Source organism: Impatiens glandulifera, chromosome 1, assembly GCF_907164915.1.
Source record: "Impatiens glandulifera chromosome 1, dImpGla2.1, whole genome shotgun sequence".
NCBI classification, from domain to species: domain Eukaryota; kingdom Viridiplantae; phylum Streptophyta; class Magnoliopsida; order Ericales; family Balsaminaceae; genus Impatiens; species Impatiens glandulifera.
The window spans coordinates 28,514,481-28,533,921 of NC_061862.1; the positions used below are offsets into that span (position 1 = coordinate 28,514,481).

The 19,441-nt window shown below is 30.6% G+C and overlaps 1 protein-coding gene across 1 annotated transcript; it reads left to right on the top strand.

The window, feature by feature from the left end:
* Positions 1-394: 394 nt before the first annotated feature.
* LOC124921301 lies at positions 395-3,858 on the top strand. The gene is made up of 8 exons (XM_047461937.1): positions 395-1,175; positions 1,260-1,660; positions 1,722-1,793; positions 1,868-2,330; positions 2,405-2,595; positions 2,667-2,775; positions 2,841-2,930; positions 3,033-3,858. Exons 1-8 carry the CDS (start codon positions 656-658, stop codon positions 3,764-3,766), a joined length of 2,580 nt encoding a protein of 859 aa, XP_047317893.1. The 5' UTR covers positions 395-655; the 3' UTR covers positions 3,767-3,858.
* The last annotated feature ends 15,583 nt before the right edge of the window (positions 3,859-19,441 follow it).

The following is a 19,441-nucleotide window of genomic DNA, read 5'->3' on the forward strand; positions in this document are numbered from 1 at the left end:
TTTTTAAATGTAATGATTTGTCATTGTATTTATATGGACCATGTTTATATATATATATATATATTTTAAATATAAAAAGTTAATATTACCTCACAATTTTTACTTAAAAGTCTTTAACTGAAAACATTGGGAATGAAAAATCTAAATATTTAATTTTTTAATATTATTATTTTCAAATAATCCTAATCAAATGACCTCACAAGAGAGAGAAAGAGATTACAATTTTTTTTTTTAATTTTTTTTTATTTTGTTTCTGATATTACAGAGACTGATTCACTGTGAGTAGAGTGGGGAGCCCAACCGAAGACGATAACGACATGAATCCGTGATTCATTTCTGTCGTCTATAAAATTCTCGTATATCGATCTCTGAACAAACCAATTCGTATGCATTATACATCTTAAGTAAATTTAATCGAGATTGTGTTTTTTTCTCAATTCAATGTTCATACGTGGAAGAAAGAAGCTCAAATGTCACTGTTCTTTCACCTTAATTATCTTCCCACTTTTTCTTAATCATTCAGTAACTTACTAATTAACCCATTCCCATTCCTTTTCATCTTCTCCCTATATATATTATCCATGGCTGTCTGTTTTCAATAACTCATCTTCCTCTTAGCTTAGCATCTGGGTTCTCTGTTTTGTTTTCAAACCAGATGAGGAAAATTTCCGCCATTGTTCTACTCCTATGGGTGATGATGTATGGTTTTGTTTCGTGTAAAGAATGCACAAACCAAGTATCTTCACACACTCTCCGATACCAGATGTCGATAAACGAGACCTTGCAAAAGGAAATGTTAATTGGGCACGATCATCATTACCATCTTACGCCAACTGATGAATCCGCATGGTCTGAATTGCTTCCTGTTAAGGATAAGGAGAAGGGGATTAATGAACAAGTTCCATGGTTGATGATGTATAGAAAAATTAAGACTCCATTATATCATCATCCAGGCGTGGATGGAAATTTCTTAAAAGAGATTTCTCTTCATTATGTCAGATTAGATCCTGAATCTCTTCATGGCCAAGCTCAACAAACTAATTTGGAATATCTATTAATGTTGGATGTCGATAGTTTGGTCTGGAGTTTTAGAGCCACGGCTGGTCTCCCAACTCTCGGTCAGCCTTACAGTGGTTGGGAAGACCCATCTCAGGAACTTCGTGGCCATTTTGTCGGTCGGTACCTCTTTTCTTTTACTTTCTTTATTTGAAAATGGGTCTCCAAGTATTCTCCAACCCACGTTTACAAATTGTAATCAGGGCATTACCTTAGCGCGACAGCACAGATGTGGGCTAGTACTCATAACGATGCCCTGAAACGGAGAATGACGGCAGTGGTTTCTGCTCTGTCTGCCTGTCAATTCTTTATGGGTTCAGGCTATCTTTCTGCTTTCCCGACGAGTTTCTTCGACAGGTTTGAACAAGTAACGTATGTTTGGGCGCCTTACTATACCATTCATAAGATAATGACAGGTCTTTTAGATCAATACATTTTGGCAAGTAATAGTCAAGCTCTCAAAGTTGTCAATTGGATGGCTGACTATTTCTTCAACCGTGTTCAAAATGTAATCTTTAAGTATAGTATTGAAAGACATTGGCTTTCCTTAAACGAAGAAACCGGGGGCATGAACGAGCTTCTCTATAGGCTATACATCGTAACGGTAACTGATTTTCAGATCAATTCCTTTTAAGTTTGTGTTTCCTAATTTGATGTTTCTATAGGGTAATAAGAAGCATTTGTTGCTGGCTCACCTTTTCGACAAACCATGTTTTCTAGGATTGCTTGCAGTCAAGGTAATTAAAACCCATGATCATGATTATGAATTTATGATTAGTGTTGTTGATTCGGTCTTGATTTGATTTAACAGGCTGATGATATATCTGGGTTTCATGCAAACACTCATATTCCTATTGTGGTTGGCTCTCAAATGAGATATGAAGTAACTGGAGAACCACTATACAAGGAAATAGGAATGTTCTTCATGGATATTGTTAATTCATCTCACGTTTACGCAACTGGAGGAACATCTGTGAATGAATTGTGGTCAGAACCGAACAGATTGGCGAGCACATTGGGGAATGATAATGAAGAATCTTGTACAACTTACAACATGCTTAAGATTTCTCGAAACTTGTTTAGATGGACTAAGGAAATGGCGTATGCTGATTATTACGAGAGAGCTCTTACTAATGGTGTCATGAGTATTCAAAGGGGAAGAGAACCTGGTGTTATGATTTATTTGCTTCCACTTGGTCCTGGTTCTTCAAAGGCTACAACTTCTCATGGATGGGGAAACCAGTTTGATTCTTTCTGGTGCTGTTATGGAACAGGTCTGTTTATTTTTCTTCTTTTTTTCTCAAGATTCTCCATTGATTTTGATTGATGTTTTCTTGTTATTTGAAAGGGATTGAATCGTTTTCAAAGCTTGGCGACTCGATTTACTTTGAGGAAGGAGGAGATATTCCAGGTCTTTATATAATTCAATACATATCTAGTTCAATCAATTGGAGATCAGGACAAATCATGTTAACACAGAAAGTACAACGCTTCGCTTCCTTCGATCCACACCTTCGAGTAACACTAACCGCATCGAAGGTGGTGACATTCTTTGGCTGTAATTACTCGATGTTTTTCGTCAATAAACACTAAAAATCTTATGATTACAGTGCAGAGCAGGGGTTGAATCAACTTTCCATTTGCGCATACCTTCTTGGTCTTATTTCTACGGTTCTAAGGCATTATTAAATGAAGAGAACTTAGCTTTACCATCACCAGGTCTGTTCATATTTTAATTTTTACAATCTAATTGAATTGTGACTTACAAACAAACATTGGTGCAGGTAAGTTTCTATCAATAACTAGGAAGTGGAAGTCTGGTGATAAGATTACTCTTGAACTTCCATTTGGTCTAAGAACAGAGGCGATTAAAGGTAATAATAATTAGATGAGTGTAAAGCTCTGAATTTTAATCCACACCCGCTAATAACAATGATAACCTCTTCACTGGGATGTTTGATTTTTGTTGATTGAAGATGATCGGCCCGAGTATTCATCTCTTCAGGCTGTGTTATACGGTCCTTATCTTCTAGCCGGGTTAAGCAATGGCGATTCAGATATAAAAACAAGCAAAATGGCATCTCTTTCAGATTGGATAACTCCAATTCCAATAACCTACAATTCACAGCTAATTTCCCTATCTCAACAATCAGGAGACACAACATTCGTATTCACAAACTCAAACGACACAATCACCCTGGAGAAATACCCATCTCCGGGAACAGACGCAGCCGTCCACGCCACTTTCCGACTGATCAGGACAGACTCAAAGATTTCATCAGGAAAAGCAGCCATCGGAAAATACGTGATGCTGGAGCCAATGGATTTTCCGGGGAAGTTGGTGGCGCAAAGGGGTGCAGGGGAAGAGTTAGTGGTTGCGGATTATGGGGTGAAAGGAGGGACTGTGTTTCATATGGTTGAAGGGCTTGGTGGGGATATGGAGACGGTTTCACTTGAATCTGATAGTGAAAGAGGGTGTTTTGTGCTTAGGACTGGTTCGGATATAACTCTGAGTTGCAGGTCTAACTTGGGTGATTTGAAATCGGTTCATGCTTTTGAAGAGGCTGCAAGTTTTAAGATGGAAGGTGGGATAAGTGAGTATCATCCGGTTAGCTTTGTAGCTAAAGGGGCTAATAGGAACTTTCTTCTTTCACCTTTGTTTAACTTGAGAGATGAATCCTATACTGTCTATTTCAATGTTCATTCTTGAATAATGTGATAAGCTCAAAGCTTTGTGTAATTTTTAGGGTATAAAAGAAGAGTATCATTAGTAATAAATAAACTATTTCAATATCCTTCATATATTATATAGTTTTTATTTTACAGTTACTTAAACTATAAACAATCATGATCTAAGTTAAGGTTTAATATTATATGGACCAATGTGAAGCTTTACTCAATAAATAATTTATAAGGGGTTCCAAAAGTTTTTAATAGAAAATAGACCACTCCGGATCCAATTATTTATTTAGCTATCAAATTTATTTGATAAACTAACAAATAAAGACATAGACATTATTAATGGTTAAGATATATAATAAGGGTAATGGTTATTTTGGAAATGCTGAATTGATATTTGAGATTTGAAGTTGGGTATGTGGTTATTTAATGTTTTCTTATAAATGAACACATATCTTCTAATTTTAACATAATAATTTTATTTTTTAAATAATTTATCACATTTGTAAAAATAAAATAATAATAATTTTTTTTTCCAATTATTCACACAAAAAAAATACATTTTTAAGACATTCAAACTATATTCGACAATTTTAAACATATATATCTAAAAAAACATACTCAATTTAAAACACAAATACGTCCAAATGATTAATCATACACAAAGTTATGTAAAATAGACTAGGAATCTGAGTTGGGATGAGTTTGAAATTTTTTAGAGTGGACTTAAGAACTAACGAGAAAATTATGGATAAATGTAAGTTTTATAAAATTTTTAATAACTAGATAAACAATCCGTGAATTAAATTGATTTTTTTAAGAAAATAGAGTGTAATGTCACATTTTTATCGTAAATAATAATAATATATATTTTTTCCGGGTGGGCCGAGCCCTACATAGATCCTCCCCTGTTATGAAGTTTTTTGAAAAAACAAATACCAAATTTATCTCTTTTCAAATTTGCTCAAATAGTTTATAAGATTATACATCCTTTTATTTATCAAAACAAACTTCGACAAATTAGAATACGTAAATATTGAAAACAATACACAATTTAAAAAATACGTCAAATATGTTTTTCAATATCATTTTTTTAAAAGCGTAATAAATTAATTAGATAAACAAAAATGACACAATAAATAAGAAGACAAACATTTTTGTTTATTTAAGAAAAACATCAAATAGATACAATTTTAATAATTCGAACCTCGTATAACACAATTCAAAATTCAAAGTTCAAACTCAACTTTATAAAATTAACTTAAGTTCGAGTGTTAAATAATAATCGAGGTTATATAATAATATATATTCTGTAGATATAAAATATGTAATTTAATATAATATTTAGGGCAAATTACCTGGGCGCCCTCGAACTATCTCAATCGCTCACTTTTGGTCCTCAAACTATTTTTTGAAACAGATCGCTCCTTCAACTTTTATAAAGGTCACCCGTGCCCTTCCGTCAAATTTTTAGTTAAACCTAACGGTTTAAGTTTAAAATATTATTTTTTTATATATTATCTTTAATCTTATATTTTATATTTATATATATAAATTTTATATAATTATTAAATTTTTTATACAATAAATAAATAATATATATATTATTTATTTATATATATATATATATAATTTATATATATTATCTTTAACTAATTTATATATAATATTTATATAATATATATTTTAAAAAATAATTTAAGTGTTAAAAGTATTTGAGTAGTTGTTTCAATTACTTTTAATCTTTTAAATTATTTTGTAAAATATATATTCTATAAATTATATATATATATATATATATATATATATATATATATATATATATATATATAATTAATGATTAGGGATAATCCATATAATTTATTTTTAAACTTTGTTTTATATATATTAAAAATAATTTATTAAAAGTAATTGTAACCTTCTAACTACTCAAATACTTTTAACACTTAAATTATTTTTTAAAATATATATTATATAAATATTATATATAAATTAGTTAAAGATAATATATATAAATTATATATATATATATAAATAAATAATATATATTATTTATTTATTATATAAAAGATTTAATAATTATATAAAATTTAATAATAATATATATATAATATTATATATAAGCGATTTAATAATTATATATATATAAATATAAAATATAAGACTAAAGATAATATATAAAAAAACAATATTTTAAACTTAAACCGTTAGGTTTAACCAAAATGTTGACGGAAGGGCCACTTGTGACCTTTATAAAAGTTGAAGGGGCGATTTGTTTCAAAAATTAATTTGAAGGCCAAAAGTGAGCGATTGAGATAGTTTGAGGGTCGCCTAGATAATTTGCCCTAATATTTATGGTTTAGAGTTTAATAATTTTTGACATTATATTAGAACTAAAAATTTTAATCTTTTAATGGCTCAATTATTAGTTACTTTAGTCGGGTGAATTCCTTCTACCTATGTTTCTAATAAATTTTCTAATTATATTAATGACCTCTCTAAATCATTAATTAAGTCATTAATTATATATTTTTTAAACTCAATAATTACTTTATTTTATAAATATATAATATATATAATTAATATTAATAATATTTAATTAATAATTTAAATTAAAATTTTATATAAATATTATAAATTAAAATAAAATATTAAACATAAATGAATATTGAAAGGTGGGAATAAACATAATGTAGATTTATACATAGATTTTGCTTGTTTGGAAATTAGGGTAGATATAATTTTTCTTGTTTACATATTCTGGGAGGTTGTTTGACATCCAACTTAGATTAGAAACAATATATTGAATCATGTTACAATTTATCGATACTTTATGAAATTTGAAAATACGAGTTTAATCCAATTCTTAATAATCATATCGGACGTTTTCACTTGCAAATAATTGAGAAATATATGGTGTTTTAATTACTGATTAAGACAGAAGAAAAAACCTGGTAAAAAAGATCAAAGTTTGCTTATTCGAACTGAAAGTTTGTTTTAATTAATGATGTTGGACAACTATTTGGATCATATGTTTAATCCATCTCGATCATGTTTGATCAAAATCAAAATTTTCAAAAATAATTGAAATTTTGATTTCTTGAATTGGTCAAAATGAACAACCAATGTTCTTATGAATAATTGAAATTTTGACTTCATAGAAGCTGCTTCGTTGTAGACAGGCCAATCGATCGTCTGACCTACGCATGATATCTAAAAATATAGCACAATGATTTCCAAATGAACATCCTGCAAAATCGAAGAAAGTACCTAGACGTCATTCTCCGACAATACGAAGAAGTCCAAGGAAAATGAAGTAGAGGAAGACGCTAGCGTTGGAACAGACTATACCTGGACCTAAAGCCTGTTATCTCCGTCAAGTACTTTTTTTTCTCTTTTAGACACTTTCTATAAAATATCAACAAGAGAGTCTTGTTTGTAACAAACTATGCGAGTATGTGAATACAACAACTCTATGTTTGTTTAAATCGAATCACAAAAAGAGATGCTCACTCTTTAGGATTCATTTTACATGCATATGCATATGAATTTGCACTTATACTTTGTTACATCTGCAAACCCTCACCTCTTTCTCTTCGCAACAGTCCACGATTACGGCAAACCGACATGTCCCCAGAAAGAGATATCAAAAACCGGACGTTTTATACGCCACCAGATGGCCGAAGAACCCTCCGTACCTGAATTGGTCTCTACGACTGAATTCAAAGAAATGAAGGAAACCCTACAACATGTAACAGAGCAACTTGCGTTGATCACAACTTCTTTATCTAATTAGAAAATTCTGTCTACATCCTAGAACATACCTCCTTCTCCTTGTTTTCTTAACTAGCCAATCCCAGTTATGTTCACTCCCATTAACTTCGTCCTACTGGTCAAAAATCTCAGTAAGAAGTCTCTCTCTATGAAGACTCCAAAGAAGATATCGACCTAACTAACACATGTACAACATGAGGAAGTAATCAACCCCCTAGATTCACAAGAAAAATAAATTCTAATGGCTGACTAACCACCACTAATGGAATACGAATGCCAAATGGCTCAAGTTCAAGCTATGTAGGCAGAGATGCAAGCCTAGCTAAACAAGTTAGCTAAGGGCAAAAACTTTGAAGAACATCATGACTGGAAAGATTTTATGAAATCTGTCGAACGAGTAGTTATTTCGATAGGCGTCAAGCTTCCAACACGGTCTAAGTACATAGGAAAAAGCGATCCGTCTATCTTTTTCAAAATGTACGCTTCTGCAATGACTCAATTGTGACTCGGAAAACCAACTATTCTCTACCTATTTCCCCAGTACCTCGATGATGCTGCTCTACGCTGATATCACCATCAAAAGATAGTCTATCTATTGAGTATAGAGGAACTAACTGCATCATCTAGAGGTTTTTGCTTCTTGTTCATGACTCTTTCTCAACGCCCACACCTTAGTCTTTCATATAATGCTTCTCAATGCATCTCAACATCGAACGACCAAAAAAGAGGTAAAAGAAAATCAAATAACGAGAAATTCTCCTTGCTTATCGAACTACGGAAAGCTGTCGCCGAGGAAATCGATTCCCTCCTAAGCGAACAATGTTAAATCGACATGATCTTGGATAACATTAACGAACGATATTCTATTGGACTTGCCGTCAAAACCTTCCATACAATGAAGAAACTGCTAAAACCTGGCATTAACCTCGATGACGCTATCAAGAAGGAAGGAAAATAGGAAAAATAGTCAAAGATACCCCACCTTCAAGTCATTTCCTAAGAAAGGAAAAGACGCAAGTACACTAGGTAATTACCGTATGGCAGGAGTAATTGCCTCAAAAGGAGAGCCCAAGTAAGTCTCCACAGCCCAAAGTAGGTACAACTACTCCTACCAAGGACACACCTCCAAAGGCACTTAAGCCTCCTAGAGTCTTTGACGACTTAGGAATACCTTTAAGTCATGTAATGAAGATTCAGAAAAAGAATCTCGTCAATCCACTTTCCCCAAGAACAAACATACCATTCTTGGGAAAGTATGAGAACGATTGGTGTGACTATCACCAAGCAAAGGACCACACTACTGATAGTTGTAGTGCCCTCAAACACTTGTTCCAGGACTTAATCTATCAAAACGTGATCACCAAGCCAAAATAGTAAAGAATCCGCTACCGAATCATAAAGTCAATATGCTCCCCACTAACGAAGCATCTCTTGGCGACAATGTGTTACTGGACCTTATCCATAACACTGAACTAGAGATCAACATGATCGATTCCTGGCCCAAAGAGAAGTTCAAAGCCTGCTCCGGTGAGACTTCTAAATGGTGGAAGTCAAACACGACTGCCCACATCTATACCCCGATTGACATCGCAACAATGCGTGGTAGAATGGATTTTCAACCCAGTTTCATGAAAACCGCACCAACCAATGTGCCATCCACCACCCAACTTCATGTGGGAACCAAAAAGAATGATGAGCCTAGAGCTCTTAACTTAGGAGACAACCTCCTCAATTAATTGAAAAGGACAAATCCTAACATTTCTATCTAGGAAATCCTAATATACTTTATTGAGCATAGGAAAGCAGTCTTCAATGAGTTAAGCTAGACCAATGTCCATGCTAACACCACCCTTTAAGAACTAGTTGGGATCATATTTGCCAGTTCACAACACAACATGATTGACTTCGAAGACAAGGATATTCCATCAGCCGAACCAAATTATAAAAAGCCCTCTACATTTATGTGCAAATGGAGGAAAATACCGTTATAATGATTTTGATAGACAATGGATTCGCTCTCAACATATGTCCTTAGAGGAATCTTGAGAAGATATATATAGCCTGAGAGAAGATCATACCATCCGACCTGTGTGTTAGAGGTTTCGACAGCTCTCTTCGCGAGATAATGAGTTGTTTCAAGTGCACTATCCAAGTTGCCGACATCCCTTTCAGATTGACTTTTGTGTCATCAACATGCATCCTTCCTATAACTTGATATTAAGAAGGCCATGACTTCATTAAGCCAAGACTCTATCCTCTACCCTACATTAAAAGATCAGGTTCATTGCCAATGACCAAGTTATCACAGTCAATGACACAACTGACACCACAATAGTGTTTGGGTCCACCCACATCGATGCTCCGAGGTTGAACTAAACGGGTTCGAGATATGTCCAATCCTCTCTGAAGATATAGACTCATCCAAACACCCCAACTTTAGTACATTCAGCCTCCATTATTTTAGAATGATACGCCAAATGAGATATTTCTCGAGCATGGGCTTAGGCCAAAATGCCAATGGCATGACGTCATTCCCACAACCATGTTATAACATGGATCGACACGATCTAGGATACATCCCTACAGAATTCGAAGAGATCCACAAGGAAAGGATATCCAAACGACACATAGCTATTCCACCAACCTTGAATGGACAGTTCATCTATGAGGGACAAAACACCCTATGCTTTGACTTCCCCGAACCATTTACCAACCCAAATTTACAAAGACATTTTCCAGGTCTTGAAATCTTTTCAGTTTGTCCTTATAATCTTAACTCTTTTGTTTGCATGATTAGGAAAAGAATGGACTATTGGCGTGACGCCCTCTAAAACTTGGCTCGGAATTCCAAGATAACTACTCTAACTCAAGAATCTAGCTATCTCGATTATCAAGAAACCAACTCCCTTTCATCCATCGATTCTATGATCGATGAAAGTAGAACTCTTTCTCCTCTTCTGTGTAGAGAGATGTTAAATACTGTACATTGCAAGAAACCCAAAGATAATGATCTTGTTGGATCATCTTCTCTTACATGAAATAAATCCCTCGATATAATAAAAGAAGTAGATTTCGAATCTATGAGTAAAAGTGATATTTTCTTTTACTCTAATTTAAACTTTGAAATCAAACACTTCTTAGAAACTGAGGATGAGATTGTCTCCACAGCGGAAGAGACAATCAAAATCAATTTAAACACGGACGACGTTCCTCAAATCGTACTAATTGGCCAAAGTTTAAACCCCCAAGAGTGTTTGGAAATTGTTGAGATACTGAAAGTCAACAAATACTTCTTTGCCTGGTCATTTAAGGACATGCCGATCATTGATTCAAGGATCACACAACATCATATTCCTCGATATCCTAACACTAAGCCTATGAAGTAAAAGCTCAGACGGATGAAATAGGAAGTCGTAAATAAAATTCAAGAGGAAGTCCAAAAGAAACTCGATGCTGGATTCCTTAAGGTAGTGGAATATCCTACCTAGATAACCAACGTGGTTCTTGTCTTGAAGAAAGACGTGAGACTACATGTGTGTAGATTATCGGGATCTGAACAATGCCAGCCTGAAAGACTATTTCCCGCTACCACACATTGACATACAAGTCAATCATGCCTCCAACCATGAATTGTTATCATTCATGGATGAATTCTTAGGATACAACCAAATCCCGATGGCCCCGCAAGACAAGGAAAATACCACATTCATAATAGAAGTTGGAACTTTCTGTTATAGGGTCATGCCTTTCGGTCTTAAGAACGTGGGAACCACCTATCAAAGGGTAGCCACCGTGATCCTTCATGACATGATCCATAAGGAAGTGTAAGTATATGTCGATGACACGATTTTCAAATCAAAGGATTGAGAAAGGCATGTCCTAAACCTCAAAAAATTCCTACAATGAATCAAGAAATATTATCTACGACTCAACCTGAAGAAATGCACCTTCGGGGTCACAACTGGTAAAATGCTAGGCTTCTTAATCACATAGTGGGGCATCAAAGTCGATCCCTCTAAAATTGAAGCAATCACGGCTATGCCGGTCCCTCGAAACGAAAGAGATGTCCGAGGATTTTTGGGTAAAATCCAAGACATCAGCCGATTCACTAGAAAGCTTACCATGACATGCGATCCACTATTAAGCTGCTGAAGAAAGATCAAAAGTTTGTATGGGATGAAGATTGTCAACTAGACTTTCATATAATCAAGGATTATCTTCCCACTTATACTCATGCCGCCTAGAGCCAACATTCCTCTTATCCTATACCTTACTGTTACAGACACAACTATGGGAAGCCTGTTGGCACAAGAAATTTTCTGTTGGGAAACTATTTGGATTATGTTTGATCCATTCCAATCATGTTTGATTAAAATTTTCAAAAATAATTGAAATTTTAATTTCTTAAATTGGTCAAAACGAATAGCCAATATTCTTGTGTTGCTACCAATCAAATAAATGTGATATAAGGAAGCTATTGGATAGCTCATTTCACTTCAAAACAAATTTTAAATTAAAAACCCAAATTTTGATTACAAACTGTTTTGAACAAATTAATCATCATCCAGGTCGATGCATACCTTGAGATGATGATCAACATGTTCATGAGAGCTTTGTGAAGCTATCCAAGCTCTTAGATAAAAGAATCAGAGGTAAAAAAATAATTAAAAAAATGAACCTTTGGTGTTCTTGAGATAGGAGATCAAATCTCAAGCCCTCAATCAAAATTTTCTGAAAATCCGCCATTGAAGTTCTAAGCTTCTGGATTTTTGGAATTTTCGTATAAGGCCTTAAAGCTCAGATACAACCATCCCAAAAACTTCCATAAGGTCTAAGAAGTATTCTCCAATCCTTGATAAGCTTCCAATCACCATTAAATTCAATCTTCTAGTTTAAAATTGAAATATTTATATTTTAGATTTCATAAGTTTGTATACTGCCTAGTTATTGAATTTTGTGATTGGAAAATGATCCTAGATCATTTGCAAGCTTTTTGTTGAAGTTTAAACTGATTAATTGATCTAAAATAGAAAATCCCAAATATAAATTTGGAAAAATCCAAAAACGAGTTTTATGTTCATGAGCTAATCCTCAAGAACAACATCCCAGAAAGCTTCCCAACATGTTTCTAATGATGTTGAGAACCTATTTGGATCATGTTTAATCCATCCTGATCATTTGATCAAAATCAAAATTTTCAAAATAAATAAAAAATTAAATTTATTGAATTAGTCAAAATTAACAGCCAATGTTCATGTTTTGGTATCAATCAATCATATAGAGTATAAGAAAGCTATTTCCAAGCTCCTTACACTTCATTACAACTAAAAAAATAAAAATCTTGATTTTGGTCTCCAAACTATTTTGATGAAATTGAACATTATCTAGGTTGAATCAAACTCTGAGATGATATTCATAATATTCCCGAGATCTTTGTGAAGCTACCCAGGCCATTGGATCGAAGAATCAAAGCCTTACTCAAAACTACAAAACCCGTAGTTTTGATGTTCTTGAGAACCGAAAGGTTCGACCAGGACCGAGGAATTTTAACTAAAACTAAGAGGTCCGACCGAGGATTTTGACATTCGACTAATGATTCAAACCTGAGACTAATGAAGTTAACCCAGGTTAACCTAGGACCGATGATTTTCACACCCGACCTAGGGACTTCATCACCCCGACCGAGGATCTCCGAACCCCGACCGAGGGACTTTTGACCCACGACCGAGGGTCTTAGGCCTCGACCGATAAAAATTCACCTATGACCGATGACACTAGTTCAAGGGCCCGTTTGGTTGCATTGTTCATTTTCCAATATTATTTTTATATTTTTGGAACCTCAAACCGTTTTCTAAAAATCCAAAAATATAGAAAATGATTTCAAAATATTTTTGGAATATTTTCCACAAAAAATATTTTGTTAAAGGCTCATTTGTGATTTATTTTTAAACTCTAATTCCTTTAAATACTAATATTTTTCTTGTATTTTTCTCCATAGTCATCGTCAGCAACATGTACCAACATTTAAATATTATTGTTACAATTTTAATACGCGAAAACTTGTGTATGTCTAGGACCAGAAGATTAATTGGTTAAAATAAAACGTTATACAATCAATTTTCAAAAGCCAAAATTTTATAAATTAGAGACCGTTTTTGAAACAGGTACGAAGGATAAAGTGCGAAAGCCCTTTCTCGAGTATCACCAAACTACGAACCAATCAAAACTTTGGTAAAAAATACGTTTGTATAAGTATACGTTTTTATTGATTTTAAAAATCAATTGGAAATCCTGTTTCAAATAAATAATCTTTTAAATTATTATTTTTAATTAATTTAAATACAGATTTCTAAAGATCAAATTTTTATTTGATTATTTTAAATCTAAAAAATTATTTAAATTTGAACTTAAATTAATTATTTTTATAAATAATTTCCAACATGTCAGAATTTGTTTAAAATCTTTTAAAATAATATTTTATTTTAAAAATATTCCTGATACGTAAATCGATGTTGACATTTATAGAAAACCTTGAGCTCTTCCGGGACCAGAATTTTTCGGGGGTTACAATATATAATTTTTGAAAATTGTTTATAATTAATACAAATAGAATTATATATATATATATATATTAAAAAAGAATTATAGAAAAAAATATATAAAAGTTCAAAAAATTAAATTAAACAATAAAAACGTTAAAATAATGGTGTATATAATAAATTGGGAAGAAGTAAAAAATATTAATATAAAAGGGTGACAAATAATCAATAATATTAATTTATTTTTATTTAATTAAATCATTAATTAAATTTTAAATAGATTATTATATATATATATAATATAATTATACATGTTATAAAATAATTAATACACATATAATTATTGATATATATATAACTATTTATTAAAAAATATAAAATATAGTTAAAAAGAGAAACAACTTTGGATAGGGTATTTTTGAAATTTTATAATTAATCATTCATTCGTTAAATTTTTTAATATAGTTTTTTTTATTAAATAAGAAAAAGTAATTAAAGAAAAGATCTTTCGTAAAACTTATACCCGTACGCGTTAACTTATGATCGAATTTAAGATAAAAATTCGACCTAAGTATCCATTTTGTCTCACATAAGTATTTAAATTAACCACATTCTTAATTAACAAATTAGAATTAAATTAAAATGTTGAATTTATATGGTTAATAATGTCGTACTTTCATCAAAATTTATATTGAATTTAAAATATAAGTCTTTTTAACCTAGTTAGTTAAAGTGTTGTATTTATATTTTTTAGGTAGACAATGTCTACTATACGCAGAGACGAATTTAGCACTGGCAATATTCCAACCCAAAAAAATCCTTAATCTATATTTATTTTTAAATTGAAAAAAATATATAATGTATATTATAAAATAAATTTAAAAATATAACCTTTCCAACTTTCCAAGTATATTAACTATATATATCTAATTCTTTTAAAGTTTCACGAATATCTTAGATTTTATTCTACTAATTTTCTACTATCTAATTATTTCATTAAAATTTTTATATTTATTTTTCTAATTTCCAAATAGATAAAATCTATTTCTCTTTAATTGTATTCTTTTAATTTTCTTTCATAATTTTCATGTTCTTAATGGGTATAATCGTTAGTTTAATTATGTATATGATATTTATAATTGATTTTATGTACGTTTGATAATGTAGAGTTTTGAGAATTTATCATGTTAGAATTACTTAATTTTCTCTTCAAATTTTTCATTATTGTACTCCAACTTTTCGATTAAATGTTTACTTGAATTTTTTTTTTATGTTTTTTCAACCTTATATTCAATTGTTCAATAAAATACTTAATCTTGAAAATTATGTATATAAAAAAATAGAACATCAATATGTTGCAAAGAAAAAAAAGACATTGATATTTTTGTTCTTTAAGAAGATAGATCGTCAAACTAGTAAATGTTCTCCACCTAAACCTACAGTCTCTACAATCTAATATCCATCTCTTAGTAAATCTTTAGACCCAAAAAAATCACCGACTCATTTAATAGTGATGATATTTGCAAACTTGTAACGGAATTTTACCTTGAAGATTTTACAGATCAAAATATTATTGCTTTGTAATATGAATTGGTACATTATAAACTTGATGTGATGCCGAATTTGAATTACACTTGTTGAGTTGTGTCAACAATTGATCGAGAGTGGTGATCAAAAGTTTATGTTATGTTGACTAAATTGATTCATCTTGTTTAACATTGCCTGTTTTTACCACTACTACTGAGCGAGCATTTTCAACAATGAAGGAGGTGAAGACGGAATTTTGCAATAAAATGGATAATTATTTTCTTCCTCAACTTATTTAAATATTATAATATTTTTAATATATATACACAATTTATTACATTAAATTCTAGCTCACCCCAATTTTAATTCCTGAATTCGTCCATGACTTTAGCAAAATAAAATTAAAAGAAATAACTGTGAACCAAAATAAAAAAAGGTTGAAAGCTACATAAAAACTAATTATTGATAACTCCATTCAAAAGAATTTTACTTGAAAGAAAATAAGTTATTCTCAAACAATGTCATGAAACTCACTTAAATTAAGATTTTTTTATATTTGAGATCGAATACGAGATCTCTATTTACTTACATCTTTCTCTTAACCCCATTGTGCATAGCACGGCCGAGCAGAATCATCCAAATATGTGTGAGTACATAACTAGTTGAGGTGCGAGACTGTATACTAATATATTGTTGAATATATTGAGAATCCCCTATCTAAAGAGCTTAGATCTAAGTAGCACTTGGTAGGGGTTAGCAAACGGGTAAACTAATCCATTTTGTTCTATTCGTATTAAATTTAAACTAAATTTATCCAATTTATAATTCAAACTATTTTATTAAGTAATACGGATTGAATATGCATTGGTAGGGATAGATTTAGGAAATTGAGTTAGGGTGGGCTTAAAAATAAAAAAAATGGGATAAACTTAAAAAATAACATAAAAATTATGGATAATCGTAAATTTTGCCAATTTTTCTATAAATTAAAAAAATTTAAAAATAAATTAAATTGAAAAAGTAAGAAATCATGGCGTAATATATATATATATATATATATATATATATATATATATATATATATATATATATATATATATATATATATATATATATATTTTCAGATGGACTCCCCGATCGGTCTCTTGTTAAATATTTAAAAATAATAATTATTCGTTGGAAAATATTGTTTGAATTTAAACAAAATAAAAAATTTGAAAATAAAAAATACTTATAAATTATAAAAAAAACTCAAATAACCTTATCAAACAAACTTTAAAAAATAATTATTTAGACCAATCACACATTCCTATCTTTATCTCTATCCACGGAGATACATACCTATCTATATGGGGACATATCTATCAGGATAGAGGTGCGACTTTTTTTCTTCAAAATAATCAATATTTAAACAACCCTATAAAAAAAACTCAAATAATCATATCAAACAAACTTTAAAAAATAATTATTTAAACTCATCATAACTCCTTTCTTTTTCCCAAATAATCAATATTCAAACAACCTCACAAAAAAAACACTCAAATAATCATATTTAAAAAATAATTATTTAGACGGTCAAAACTTTCTTTTCTTTTCAAAATAATAAATATTCAAGCAACCTTTACACAGCAGCATGGAAGACTGAACATAAATATATTTTTATCTTACTGTTATATACTTAAAAAAATTACAGGCAAGGCCCTAGCCCCTTTAATGTAACCATACCTTGTACATTAGATTAATATGGTTTGGACAATTCAAACTATAAAAATATTTATATATTTGTAGATGTCAATTTAAATTTATTTAATAATTTTAAATTAATTGAATTATTTAAATTTAATTCGAATTAAACTCAATCCGAATTTAATTCAAACCGAAATAGTTAATACAATTTTGTAATTCGGATTCCGATCGAATTAGAACATCAAATACTCAACTCTTGGAATAAGAAAATTTACTTACTTAATTTATTTTATTATTTAATGTTTAATTATAAAAAATATTATTACATTTTTAATGTTATAATTAATTTTGTTGACTAAACGATGCAGAAAAAAATAAAAAAAATATATTATATTGAGGTGAAGGTAATTTAAAGAAAAACAAATTAAAATATATATTTTTATTTAGATAGTTTGGATAATTTGGATAATCCTAATCCACATCTGATCCGTAATCAATTTGATCCGATTTCAATCCAATTCGAAATATCCAATTCGAATTAGTATTTCGGATTCGGATCGGATTGGACTTCGAATTAATCCATCCAATGCTCACCCCTAGCACTTGATTGATTTTTGTCAAGTCTCATCGGTTGGGTATGCGATGAGTACATTTAATTTTTTTTATTGGTTTAAGACGTTAACTTAGTTGTAAACAATAAAATAATAATATATTTTTATTTAGAAAATATAGAAATAAAAAATTGTAATTATAATTCCGAGCTAAAATAGTATAATTGAGAATTATAAAAATATAATTTTAATTGTAATTTCAATTCTTAGTCTTAAATGCTTTATCCTACCTAGAAATTGGAATTCTAATTCTATGATTATCAAAAACACCAAAAGGGTTTCGATCAAGGTAGCACTTTGTTGATTTTTGTCAAGTCTTACTGATAATGCGGTCATTGCTCGTTGCCTAACTAGTCTTGGTGGTGTTTTCTCCTTTCACTTTTTTGGTTTTGATTAAACAAGGACTTAATAATCTGTTAATAAACTTTTTGACTTAACTGTAGGTGGAAATTATTACCTTTGCATAAGTAATGTTTAGTCAAAAAGAAGGATAGTGGAGGGTAAAGTAGAAGATTATATATAGCTTTTGTAATTAAGTTCATTGATTGTATCGAGAGTATATGGTTAACAAACAATAACTATATTGATATACTAATCCTCCATTACATAATCTTACTTTTACTTTATGATTTTACAATTGTGTCAATTGACATCATTACCATATCACCACACAAATTAATGTAGAAAAGCCTGCAAAAAGCGTGCAAGACTAAATAATGAACAATTTGAAGGAAAAATCTTTGGTGACATCCACTACCATATCACCACACCAGCGTGAAAGACTAAATAAATCTAGCAAGAACAATTTCTAGAACATTCTAAACCATTATTGAAACTTGTAATTGTTAGGTGGAGAAGAAGAATACTTATACTAACTAATGAATATTTTTAAATGTGTTGGGATTTAGAGTAAAAATAACTTCATCAACTAGACATTATCCAACGCGATATACAAATATAAAATAATATTATATATTATATAGTTTATGTGTCTTAATAAGTAAATTGGACAAATAGTAATCCAAATCAATAGTGTTGACATGGTTATCTTTTTAAAAAAGAGCTTAGAAAAAATTTCTAATAGTTTAAAAGAAAACATTATGTGTCAATTGTCCATTTAATTATCGTTTAATAACACAAAATTATGTGAAAATAATATTTAAAATTAATTTAAAAAAATAGTATTACATCATTTAAAAAGATAATAATATTTATATGATCAAAATTTATCTTATTCATTTTTTTAAATTGAGTCTTTATCCATATAACTATCATTTTATTAGCATCAATACTTCTAATAGTTTCTTTTTTTTAAGTTATATATTTACTCTAATACAACCATAAATAGAGATGTCTAAATAAAAATTATTAACATGGTTCATTCGGTGTAATTGGATATGGCTGGTAGCTTGATGCCTAATGGAATGACTGCTCATTCGAAAGTCTTCATAGCATGTTTTCAGTCATAGTGTTCTTCAATGCTTTTACCCTTAACCATTTTATTTAGTTGGGCTTGCAACACTATATGCATGGCTTGAATTTGAGCCATTTGGCATTCATATTCCGTTA